The sequence below is a fragment of the Scyliorhinus canicula genome, chromosome 7, assembly GCF_902713615.1.
Source record: "Scyliorhinus canicula chromosome 7, sScyCan1.1, whole genome shotgun sequence".
Classification (NCBI taxonomy): domain Eukaryota; kingdom Metazoa; phylum Chordata; class Chondrichthyes; order Carcharhiniformes; family Scyliorhinidae; genus Scyliorhinus; species Scyliorhinus canicula.
This window is the reverse complement of record NC_052152.1, coordinates 171,340,898-171,353,437: the sequence shown is the minus strand read 5'-3', so window position 1 is coordinate 171,353,437 and position 12,540 is coordinate 171,340,898. Positions and strand designations below refer to the sequence as shown.

The window sequence follows — 12,540 nt, the reverse complement described above, 5'->3', positions numbered from 1 at the left end:
CGTCGTATCAACAAACAGGCTCCACTAAAACCAAAAAGATCGTGGAATTATCCAAAGCATTGGTTGGTTTTTCATTTTCAGGGAGAACTTCAGTCCCTCGCTACAGTTTATCAACTGGTTTCCCAAGCTTGTGAAGACCTTGTACAGAGTAAGTAACATAGTTCAAAATTCAAAGAAAAGAGTTCCTAGCCCCATTGATTTAATCAAAAGTGCAATTTCTCTGAACACACAACATTCCCAAAATGTGGAGCACATTATGATGTCTGTTCACTTGCTGGTAAGTATCATGATGCAACGAGGACCCTGAAGATTTTGTTTGCTAATTTTGTTTTGAACCTTTATTTTGAGGAAACATAGTTCTAAGTTGTTTTCATTGATTATAAGTATTATACAGTGGTTTACGCATTCATTGCATTTGTACATTTTTGAATATCTGCATTGAAACAGTGAGTCTATCAGCATAATGAGGCATCTCAGTGAACAGCACGTTTCCAAATTAGAATAGTGGGTTCGACTTGCATGTATGCGGTAGTTGCTGTTAGAACATCAGCAGTAATATCCTCGCGACGTAACTACCATTTATTCCATGCACAGGGGTATTGTAATATTAGGACAGGAAAAAGGTTTTTGTAGATCCTCAGCTCAAGTTATGGGGTGATGGTAGCGTAGTGGTACTATCACTGGACTAGTAGTCTAGACAGCCAGGGTGATGTTCTGGGGACCCGGCGAAGTTTGAATTGAATAAAAAATCTGCGATTAAATGTCTAACCATGAAAACATTGCTGATTGTTGTAAAAATCCATCCGATTCATCTGCCATCCTTACCTGTTCTGACTGACAGGTGACTCCAGACCCACAGCAATGTGGTTGACTCCTAAATGTCCCCTGAACAAGGGCAATTAGCGATGGGCAATAAATGTGATGCCCACATCCAACGAACGAATAAAAACAAAATAAAATTGGCAAATTAGTTTAAGGCTGGCATTCTTTTGGCCGCTGGGACTCTCTGTTCCCGTAGGTTGCGCACTCCCGCCCATGGATTTCCGGGCGGCGTGGGGTGGTTTCAATCGGAAATCTCATTGACAAGTGACGGGAGGAGAGAATTCCGCCACCAGCGAATAGCGGGCCACTGAGAAACATGCGGTTAAGGGACCGGAGAATCCCGCCCTAAATTGCTGTCCCATTCCGTAACTGAGATTATCCCCAGTGCAAGTAAAAGTCACGTCCTGCAGAGCCAGTGCAGCTTGTGTGATAGATTTGCAGATTTTACATTCTGATTTCAGTTTGCTTCCACAAAGATTTGAAAAAGACATCGGGTGCAGTTTAACCACTGCATTGCATCCTGCGCAGATCGGGTCGCGTCGGTAAATAGCAGGGAAGGCCAAAATTGAGATTCGTGCCAGGCACAAATCCGTTAGCTATCTAACCAGCCCGCTCCCGATGAAGAGTTCTGCACCACATCATGTTGGTGGGAGGCTTTGCATTTGTGAGGCCTGCAAGTTATCTTTAAATATTGCGAAGACCCATAACCGGGGCAACCACGGCTGTAGTCTGTCTGTTCAACCAAACACTTCCAGGACAGAGCCCTGCTGTGCCTTTTATCCTGTAAGTCAATTTCACCCCCTTTGACTGTGAGCAACCTCTAGCTTCACAACTGAAGGCTATTTCAAATGAGGAATTGACCTTGTTAGTTGAGACCCTTCGTAGCTGCAAGTTGTGTTTGCTGCTTGCTCCTGCTGGTGGCTGCAGATGCCTGGAGGTTGCTTTGCTGTTTCCTTCCTTTTTTCCTAGACACCCGGGTCCTGGAACACCGAGCTCAGGGGGACGTATGAGTCCAGAAGGCAATACAGTTTGAAGCAAAAAGTCGCTGTGGGGCCTGATGCGTGACATTGTTCCAAATGGACCAACTGCTAACCGTGTTGAAGAAATGGTTTTGCAGATTGCTGATGCTTTTGATGTTGGTGTGGTGAGTGCTGCGTGTAACTGGCACGTCACCGCGGGTTGAACACACGAGAAGTCAAGGATGTTCACCTACACCTTGAGCATCAGTGGAATATGTGGATGCCAGGATTTGGTTCGGGTGAAATTGGGCCGTGTGGGCTAATGCACCCCATGGAGGAGGAGAACACCTGCTCCCAGTGGCCGTGAAGGTCACAACAGCCCTGACTTATATGCTACCGGTTCATTCCAGGGCTCGAGTGGGTACTTGTGTGGCATTTCACAAGCTACAACCCACAGGTGCATCCATGAGGTCATGGATGTCCTGTATACCCGGGCTGACTATATCAAATTGGAGCTGGACCAAGCCCACCAAGATGCTCAGGCTGCAGGATTGCCTGCCATCACTGGGGTGCCCCAGTCCAGGGGATAACTGATGGCATGCATGTTGCCTTGCATGCACCAGGGCATCAAGGAGTGCCATTCATTAACAGGAAGGGGTTCCACCGCTGAATATTCAACTTGTGTGTGACCACCACCTCCAATGCATACACGTGCATGACAACTACACATTGGGACAATTGGAGATCTCCGGCATCTTTGAGGATCGCCCCAAGATGACAGGTTGGTCTTGGGGGATAAGTGGTACCTGCTGAGGTGCTGCCGTTGATGCCAGTGCAGAGGCCGGAGACCCGAATAACAAAGTCCATGTTGTCACCCGTGCTGTCATTGAGCAGTGTATCAGACTGAACAAAATGTAGTTCCAATGCCTGGACCACTCTGGTGGTGCCCTGCAATACACCCCCCCAGAAGGTCTCCTGCTTTGAGGTAGTTTGCTGTGCTCCCCACAACCTGGTACAGCAGCAGGGAAACATGCTGGAGGAGGAGGTGCATGCGGCCTAGTCTGAGGAGGCGCAGGGCCAGGAGGGTATGATGGAGGAGCCCAGTGAGGAACGGCAGGAGGAGCTGGAGAACAGGCGGCAACAAGGATCCTGCAAGCCCGGAGGACCAGGGAGACCCTCATCCTTTCCCGTTTCTCATAGGATGCGGTTTTGTCCCTTAAACCCCCACATTCCTCTCCTTACCCCCCCATTCCCCTTCTTCCCCCATCCCTTCCTTCCCCCCATTCCCCACCTTCGACTCCATTCCCCGACCATCAGAGGTGAGAGCAGCCTGCTGCTTTCCGCGGCCTGTGGCCTTTGGTGCCCTTGGTGGATGTCCCTTGAAAGGCCTGGAGCCAGAGGCCCCGGGCAAACTTACTGGTGTGACTGGCATTATCTTGCCATCCTGCTTTGCCCTTTTGCCCGCTGACTGCCATGTGCTGGTGGGGGGTGGGGGGGGGGGGGGGGTGGTTTTCAGAATAACTGGAGACCACCATTGTCCCCTTGGTGGCAGGCCCCGAATTGGCTCTGGGGGTTCCATGGGACGGAAGGGCAGATGGAGTGAGCTACAGAGGCCTCTGCGTCATCTGGCTCTGCCAGTCCTGGCGCCTCCCCATTTTCTGCATCATGGTGTCAACCATCTCGGCGATGCTCCTCAGTATCTGGGCCATGCTCTGCAATGCCTCGGCAATGACTACCCATGTCTGGTACATGTCCCTTAGTGACTTAGACATAATCTGCAGTGCCTCGGGAATGTCTGCCTGCGTATGCAACATGTTCCTCATCGCCTGGGACATGATGCTGAGGCCATGGTTGTCACAGATTGAGCCTTGGACTCACCACTCTCAAGATGCTGACCTCGTACTTCAGGCTTTCCACTGTAGTCGCCACCCTAGCAGTATTGGCCTCGGTGCCACGCCTTGTCGGAATCATCTCCTGTACCCGTAGCCTATTGCAGTGTTCTTCAATCTTTTTTTCAGGGGACCCATTTTTACCAACTGGCCAACCTTTGGGACCCAACCCGGCCGACCTTCGCAACCCACACCGGCCGACCTTCGCGACCCACGCCGGCCGACCTGTGCGACACACCATTTTCTCTTACTTTGTTTGCTGCTGACAAAAATGGAGGAAATGGTTTTGGGTCCCTTTGGCCCTCGTACACGCCCCTCCAATGGGACCTGTTGGATGAAGGTGAAGCTTTCCGGTGTCGGAAAGTATGGAGTCTCCATCTGTCCAAAGTTCTGAATTTTTTTCCTGTAAAATTTTATCAAATAAACCCTCCCCCCGAACTTGTAAAAAAAAAAATCAAATAAATGAAAAAAATAAAAATAAAATGAATAAAATAAATGAAAAAAACCATATAGAACTTGTAAAACAAAAATCTGCAACCATTTAAAAAAATAGCGGCCGCACTGTGCATGCGTGCCCGATTTGCGAATGTGCACCCATCATGATGCACGCATGCGCATTGCGGGCAAATTTTTTTTTTGACATGTACCCGGCCGCTTGCAGCTGGCGTTATGAAAAGCCGGCTGCTGTGCGGGGATCTGCGCAATCGGGAGCACCGTGGACAACGGCTCCGCGACCCTCCCGACACCCGCCCGTGACCCACTCGCGGGTCGCGCCCCGGACTTTGAAGAACACTGGCCTATTGGACTCCTCCAATCATCAATGCACTTGTTGAAATGTCTTTGACATCCCCTCCAAAATCTCACTGCCATGTCCTAGCATCTTCATCAGCTCTGGGATAACCTTGTCCAGAGGCACAGCATCTGACTGTGACTCAGCTGAGACCTGGAATCCAGAAACTTCCGGCTGTTGACTCTCTTGGCTGCAACTGCCTTCACCTGATGTGCATCAGCAACTATAGAACATAGAACAGTACAGCACAGAACAGGCCCTTTGGCCCTCGATGTTGTGCCGTGCAATGATCACCTTACTCAAACCCACGTATCCACCCTATACCCGTAACCCAACAATCCCCCCATTAACCTTACACTACGGACAATTTAGCATGGCCAATCCACCTAACCCGCACATCTTTGGACTGTGGGAGCAAACCGGAGCACCCGGAGGAAACCCACGCACACACGGGGAGGACGTGCAGACTTCGCACAGACAATGACCCAGCCGGGAATCGAACCTGGGACCCTGGAGCTGTGAAGCGTTTATGCTAACCACCATGCTACCGTGCTGCCCCATGTGACAACTATGTGGTGCTCACCAGATTATGCCCCAGACGTCTGTCCATTAATTTCACCTATCAAGGTGTGTGTCTCTGCCCTGCTAGAAGGTCTCCTCTGAGCCCTCCTCCATAGTGATCTTTTGGGTGGCATGGGGGTGGGAACAATTTCATCTGTCCCAGCCCCAGCAAATGGCGATGCTGCGAGAGAATGGACTTGTGATCCGTGAGGGGGAAGAATCATTCTGTCTGACATGAACAACTCACTTGAGACAAGTCATTGGGTGAAGGGGCAATAGATCCTCACCTCTGCAGCGCAGGCCAACCTTGCTGTCGGTCACTGCTCTTTCCTCGGGCAACCCTGCGATATCCGGGGCCCATTCCTCATAGCGGGTGAGGACTTGGATCCCTGGTACTCCGTCCCCGTCTGGGCCCTTTCCCAATTATCATGGGGTATCTTCCCCTGGGGGACAAAGATATTGCGTTGCGAACTGCACATGTGATCGATCGGGGGGGGGTCTATGGCAGGTGGCATGTGTGGGCACCGCAACCCGACATGTAGGGGTTGTGCCGTGGGTGCTGAGGAACAAAAACTAAGGTCAGATTTGGGGAGGGTACAAGGTGTCAGCCAGTGAATTATGGGGGAGATTGGGAGTTTGAAGGGTGGCAGGTGGAACTGATGCCAGGAGAGAGCTTACCCTTGCAGCACGCTGCAGGTCGTTGGTCTTCTTCCTACATTGGACACTGGTCCTCCTGGTCATGCTGCCCGCACTGACAGGTGGCATTGCTGACCCTGCTGCTGGGCCTCCGACCCTCTTGGGGTCAAAGGACGTCCCATCTCGCATCCACAGCATCCAGAAACCTGGCCAGGTCGGCATTGCCAAAGCGAGGGGCAGGCCTGCGCACTGCAATACTTGTGTGTTGATTGGGGTGAGTGGTGAGGGAGTGTTTAAAAGCAGCTCCCCCTTGTTAGTGGCGAGATACTGAGGTGCAAGTCTGGCGAATCAGACGGCAAGACAGTCAATAATGATGAGAAACTCTTTGGGCGCAATTCTCCACACTCACGACGGTGCGGAGAATAGCGGGGTTCGTAAATTTTTACGGCCACACTAGTCTGACGCCCTCCCGCTATTCCCCCCCCCCCCCCCACGCCCGACTCCCGACACGAATCGCTGCCGCCGTTTTTTTACGGCCAGCAGCGATTGTCAGCTGGCCGATGGGCCGAAGTCCAAGCCCTTTGCGGCTGTTTTTACGAACGGCAAACACACCTGGTCTGGCCGTTCGTAAAAACGGCCGTAAAGTCCCGATTTTGAAAACCATGGCACCGATTGGCACGGCAGTACCACGGCCGTGCCAAGGGTGCCATGGGCCCGCGATCGGTGCCCACCGATCGCAGGCAGCGGGTCCGATTCCCGCACACTCTTTGTCCTTCCGCCGCCCAGCTGTATCACTTCGCGGGGCGGCTGAGGGGCATCCCGGCCCGCGCATGCGCGGGTTTTGCGCAAATGCGCGATGACGTCATCCGCGCATGCGCGGGTTGGAGTCTTCCAATCTGCGCATGCACGGCTGACGTCATGTGACGCGTCAGCCGGCGCAAACTCTGGCAAGCGAGCTTAACGAAATTCGTTAAGCCCGCGATGCCGGAGTTCACGGCCGCGACATACTAGCCCCGACCGGGGACCAGAATTGGTTCCCGGTTGGGGAGGGGGAGGCTGGCGTCAAACCCGCCCGGATTTGACACCAGCCTTACGATTTCTCCCTGTCTGGGAGAATCGCGCCCATAGAGTCTCATTTCCGGCACTTAGTGCGGTTAAATATGGGCCACGATCTTACCAACGCAGCCGTCGAGAAATACCCACCAATTGCGTGCAAAAGTACACTTAGGAATTTTTCTATTACATGCGCCCATACATTTTCAGTTAGGGTCAGTTATCCTAAGTAGCTGGAACTTCCACAGAATCTCTATTGGTTACAATGTGGAGCTCCTAAATGACACCACTGGTGTCACGTCCGCATTGCACCCTTCTGATTTCAATGGAACTGAATATCAGGTACTGTGTATAATCAGAGGCTCATCCATTTTAGAACCACTGTCTGAGATGATTTTATCCCCTGTTGTCCAGGTCATCATCTAAGTCCCATGTTTATATTATAATTTATCAATCTGCCAACTAACTATTATTGCATTAAACCTAGGGGCGGAACTCTCCGCTCCTGCCCGGAATCGGGAAGGCCGTTGTGAACTCGGCCGAGTCTCACGGCGGCCTCGAAGGCCGCTCCTCGCCCCCTATTCTCCCCTCCCGGTGGGGCTAGGAGTGGCACTGTGTAAATCCCGGCCGCGGCAGCTTGATCTTGCGGGGCAGTGGAGGGGAAAGAGTGGGGCACCGATCGCAGGCCTGTCCCCTCCCGAGCACAGTCGTGGTGCTCTGAGCCCTGTACTCCCCCCACAAGCCCCAAACGGGCATATCTTGCCGTTTCCACGATGGCAGCGACCAGGTGTGGTTGCCGGCATGTTGAAATGGCCGCTAAAGACAGGTCGCTCGGCCAACCCGGGTCGGAGAATCGCCGTTCGCCGTGAAAAACTGCCTGTTTTTCACGGCGATTCTTCTCAGCGGTGGAGGATGGGGAGGAGAGAATCGCGGGGGGCGCTAGTGGGGCGTGAATTTTGTCGGGGGGCCCTCCCGCGATTCTTCCAAGCGGCGTGGGGAGCGGAGAATCGCGTCCAAAATTTCCATCAGAAAGTTAATATCCCGCAAAGTTCCGAGTCTGTGTCCCCACTGAGAAGGACCTCATGCTTAGACAGAAGGCTCATAGTTCCAGAGATTAAGTATTGGTTAACAGGCAGCTGAGTACATTTGAACTCTTTCGAAGGACAGGTTTGAAAGTAATTATCATTATATTGCAATAATTCTCACTTTTATATTTATTAACCTCCAGATCACATGATCAAATTTGATTCGATCCTGAATGAATTTACAAGGAACCCGGCGCCTGTACGGATCATTCAGGGACCGGCAGGTGAAGTAGGACGCCCAGGGGAACCAGGGCCACCTGGAAGTAGAGGGCCGCCAGGAATACCAGGCATGCCTGGCGATATTGGCAAGGCTGGCTATCCAGGAGAGATAGGTATTTCACATCTCCTAGCTGATATTATAAACGGCAGCCTAATCTCATTAATGGAAAATATTGCCAGAACACAGAAATGTTTAACTGGCAAATAGGGAAGATTTTTGTTTTCAATTTCTTGAGCAGTAAACCGACTATAAAAACAGAAATGCTGGAAATACTCAGCTGGTCAGGCAGCATCTGTGGTGAGAGAAGCAGAGATAACATTTCTATTCTGTGCCTTTCATCAGAACCTTCAATTACACTTAATTTTTTCCTATTAAGTTAATGCAAGTAGAACAGGGTGGTAAATAGGTCCTTCGTCTCTTTTGTGCTCTCTATTTGCCATCGGGTGCACTGAATACCTCAGATACATGGTAGGCCACAGGCCTCAGTGCTAAAATTCTCATTGGCTTCAGTTTTCTAATGCTGTGCGATATCTAGTGACCCTTGAGGAAGAACGTGTTCATTAATATCTGCCGAATGCAGCATTAGGCATGGTTATAATGCCCTTCATTGCAGAAGAGCTCATCAACATTCACTGCCTGGATTGACAGAGGAAACTTGAGCAAAGTACCAGAAGGCTGTCACTTGTCTGAGAGTACACCAGGAAGAGGAGAGGAGAAAATTAACAAGTAGTTCGGTCAATGATGTAAGCCACCTTGGAGATCAGTTTTAAACTTTTAAAGAGGAGTTCAGCAGTTGAAATGACAGGGTGATCCTGCAAATGGGTACCTGAAACAGGTGAGAAGCTGCTTGCATGTGGAAATTGGAGTTAATCTAGTTCTCGGGGCCTGCTTGCAATTTCCTGTGAGCAGCTGGCAGAATGATCATTAGAGAGGATACTGGAATATGGCCTGGAGCATTTTGGGGGAGTATTTAGGAGACCCAGACGAGCAGAAATTTAACAATACTGCAGCCCACCGCAGGTGACCAGCTTGTCCCACTCCTCCCTGATGTGTTTGGCAGGTTGGTTCAACATTGACTGCAACTGGATGCAGGGAAGCTAGAAACAAACGTCAGACACCGGAGATGATCCAACACAGTTTTATTTAACTATGAACTGCTGTACATGTTCAGCTGTGGGTTGACACTCTACTAATCCTACTGATGACCTCTTACTGGCTCGACCAGACTTACTAGCAACCACGTGGCAGTAGTGCCCACTAACTTGTGCACTCTGACTGTCCTGAGAGAGAGCGAGTCTTAATGCCCTGTGGGCTTTAGAGTGGTGGTGTCTTGTCTGGTGATTGGTTGTTCTGTGTTGTGTGTTCATTGGTCATCCTGTGTGTCAATCTCTGCCTGTCTGCATCTCATTATATACCTGAGAGGATATTATGACATCTCCCCTTTTTAAAAAAAATAAGTTTTGGAACGTGAAGGTATATACATGCCTAACTATGTACAAGTGGTGAGTTAACGAGCATATGTACATGGGAAGGTGTCTATCGTGCAGATACAGGGCAAACTGAACAAAATTTATAAAAGTAAAGTCTATAGATTCAGTCTTTGAGGAGGGCGACGAATTCTTGTCGATCACCACAGAGGTGGAGCAGGAGATGCCGGCACTTGGACAGGTGGGACTTCTGGCAGATTGGTGGCCTCGTGGCAGGAGACATCTGGAGGAGGCATGATAACTGGCGGAGCAATGCGGTTTGGAGGTGGGTGGGGAACTCTCCGCAGCGCCCTCCTGTTGCGCCGGAGAATGGAACCGTCAGCCATTTGAACAATGAAAAGCCTTGGGGCGGCCTTCCTGACAACAACAGCTGGGGCCGACCAACCTCCCTCAGGCAACTGGACGCGAACAACATCTGCTGGGTTAGATGCAACTGCAGAGTTTGGGTGCTCAGGTAGTAAGCTTCGCTGGGTCATAATGCTCGAGGGATGGCATTCAAAGGGAGGGTTAGGGTAATTCAAAGATGGGCTTTAATGAGAGAGTTAGGTACAGGGGAGTTATACTTCAGTGGGCTGAATAGGCCTTTTTTACCCTTGGCATTTTTTCCTTATTTAAATTAAATAACAGCCCTCTGTGCCAACCTTAGCATGATGGTACTTACCTGGCTTCAGGCATTGCTGTTATCAAATCCCTTCTTAATGAAGCAGCAGACAGCACGAATGCCCATACTTCATAGAAATATACATGGAAAAAAGTAACAGGAGGAGGCCATTCGGCCCTTCGAGCCTACTCCGCCATTCATTATGATCATGGCTGATAGTCAAATTCAGTACCCTAATCCCATCTTTCCCCCCACCCCATATCCCTTGATTTCTTACTTTCAGTGACTGTTGCACGAGGACACCCGGGTCTCTCTGAGTATTCACCTCTCTCAATTTAAACCCAATCAAATAATAATCTGCCCTCCTATTTTAGCCACCACAGCAGATAACCTTGCATTTATCCACATTATACTGCATCTGCCATCTGCCCACTCACTCAGCCTCTCCAAATCCCACTGAAGTATCTCTGCATACTATGATCCTGATGTATGATGTTATGTCAATAGTGCTAATTGGTGAAATGTACTCCATGGTGTTCATGGCAAATTATTATTTGCTTTACACAGATGTCCGTGATTGGCTCAACATAAGAACATAAGAATTAGGAGCAGGTGTAGGCCATCTGGCCCCTCGAGCCTGCTCCGCCATTCAATGAGATTATGGCTGATCTTTTGTGGACTCAGCTCCACTTTCCGGCCCGAACACCATAACCCTTAATCCCTTTATTCTTCAAAAAACTATCTATCTTTACCTTAAAACATTTAATGAAGGAGCCTCAACTGCTTCACTGGGCAAGGAATTCCATAGATTCACAACCCTTTGGGTGAAGAAGTTCCTCCTAAACTCAGTCCTAAATCTACTTCCCCTTATTTTGAGGCTATGCCCCCTAGTTCTGCTTTCACCCACCAGTGGAAACAACCTGCCCGCATCTATCCTATCTATTCCCTTCATAATAATTTTATGTGTTTCTATGTTATCATTTGCAATTAGATAGGTATCTGTTTCTGCCAGTTACGTAGTCTTAAAGTTATCTAAGTTTGACATTTTTTGGTCAATAGGTAAACCAGGCAACAAAGGAGAGAAAGGTAGCCCAGGAGTCAATGCTCCAGGCTCTGAGGGACCAAGAGGGACACCAGGTAAGGACAATATCCATTATTAGTCAACCTCTGAGTGTGGTCAAACTACAAATCCTGACTAAAATTCATACCGAAAGCAGGTGGAAATTGTGGGGTTTACACCATTTCTCAGATTTCAGTTATAATTAAAAGCTAAATAGGGCGGCACTGCTGCCTCACTGTGGTTAGCACTGCTGCCTCACAGTGCTGAGGACCCGGATTCGATCCTGACCCCAGATCACTGTCCGTGTGGAGTTTGCATATTCACCCTGTATTTGCGTGGGTCTCACCCCCACAACCCAAAGATGTGCAGGCTAGGTGGATTGGCCATATCTTTTTATTAAAACAGTAAAAAATATATACAAGGCCAAACAGTACAAACACTAATTTTGTGTTGGATAAACAGGGTACCCTCCCCTCAGTATCAATGTACAGGGAATGGGGGGGTGAATACTCTGATTATTAAAACAATTCACAACACAGTTGTCCAAAAACCAAATGGTACCAGCACTAAACTTTGTGCTGGAGAGACCCTCACCTCTGTACCAACAGAAGGGAAAGGAAGGGGGGAGGTGGGGAGAGGGGGGGGGGGGGGGGGGGGAGGATTGGCCACGCTAAATCGCTCCTTCATTGGAAAAAAAAAAGAATTGGGTACTCTAAATTTATTTTTAAAAAGCAATTAAAAGCTAAAAAGAGAAGTACTACTTCACCCAAATCTTTGCCACAGTACTAAATAGGAATAATTGAGTCCTTTAATGCCAACCTGTGGAAGATCTTCACCAATTTAATCTTCTCAACTAACTATTGAATCTCACTTAGTTTAATAGCTCACTGCATACTGCAGTTGAAATGAGTGCACTGATTGAAAGATGAGAACACTACACCAGGAAGAAGTATCGTCAGACAAATAAGACAAAAAGGGATATTTGACTTATTCCATCTAATCCATCCACCTGGAAAGATTCTGAAGTGCCCATTCCCCCACCAATCCCACCTCCATCCCCACATGTCATTTAATTGTTTCTTGAACAGTCCCAGAGTTTCACCTCTTGTTGACCCAGAAGTCAATTTCATTGATTATTTTAGTATGAAGAATAAATTCCTTCCAATTTGCCTCCAATGTGTTCCTCCCGACCGAAAGCGTCAATTGACTGATCCTTCCCACACTTCCTTTGGAACTCTTCATCCTTCCTGTTGAGTGACTGAATCAAACATTCCTGAATTCGGGATAGTCTGGCTGAAGGAAAACTGTTATTCTCGTCCAACTTCAGAAAAAAGACCCAAACTCCAACAGTTTATTTATTAGCCATTGCTGTGAACT

The 12,540-nt window shown here is 49.2% G+C and overlaps 1 protein-coding gene across 1 annotated transcript in view; it reads left to right on the top strand.

The window, feature by feature from the left end:
- LOC119969537 (collagen alpha-1(XIV) chain-like) overlaps positions 1-12,540 on the top strand; it is a 200,277-nt gene that overhangs the window by 187,261 nt on the left and 476 nt on the right. The window contains 4 exon segments of the mRNA XM_038803265.1: positions 82-148; positions 7,939-8,045; positions 8,047-8,127; positions 11,163-11,240. Coding sequence (XP_038659193.1) covers positions 82-148; positions 7,939-8,045; positions 8,047-8,127 — 255 coding nt within the window. The 3' untranslated portion in view covers positions 11,163-11,240.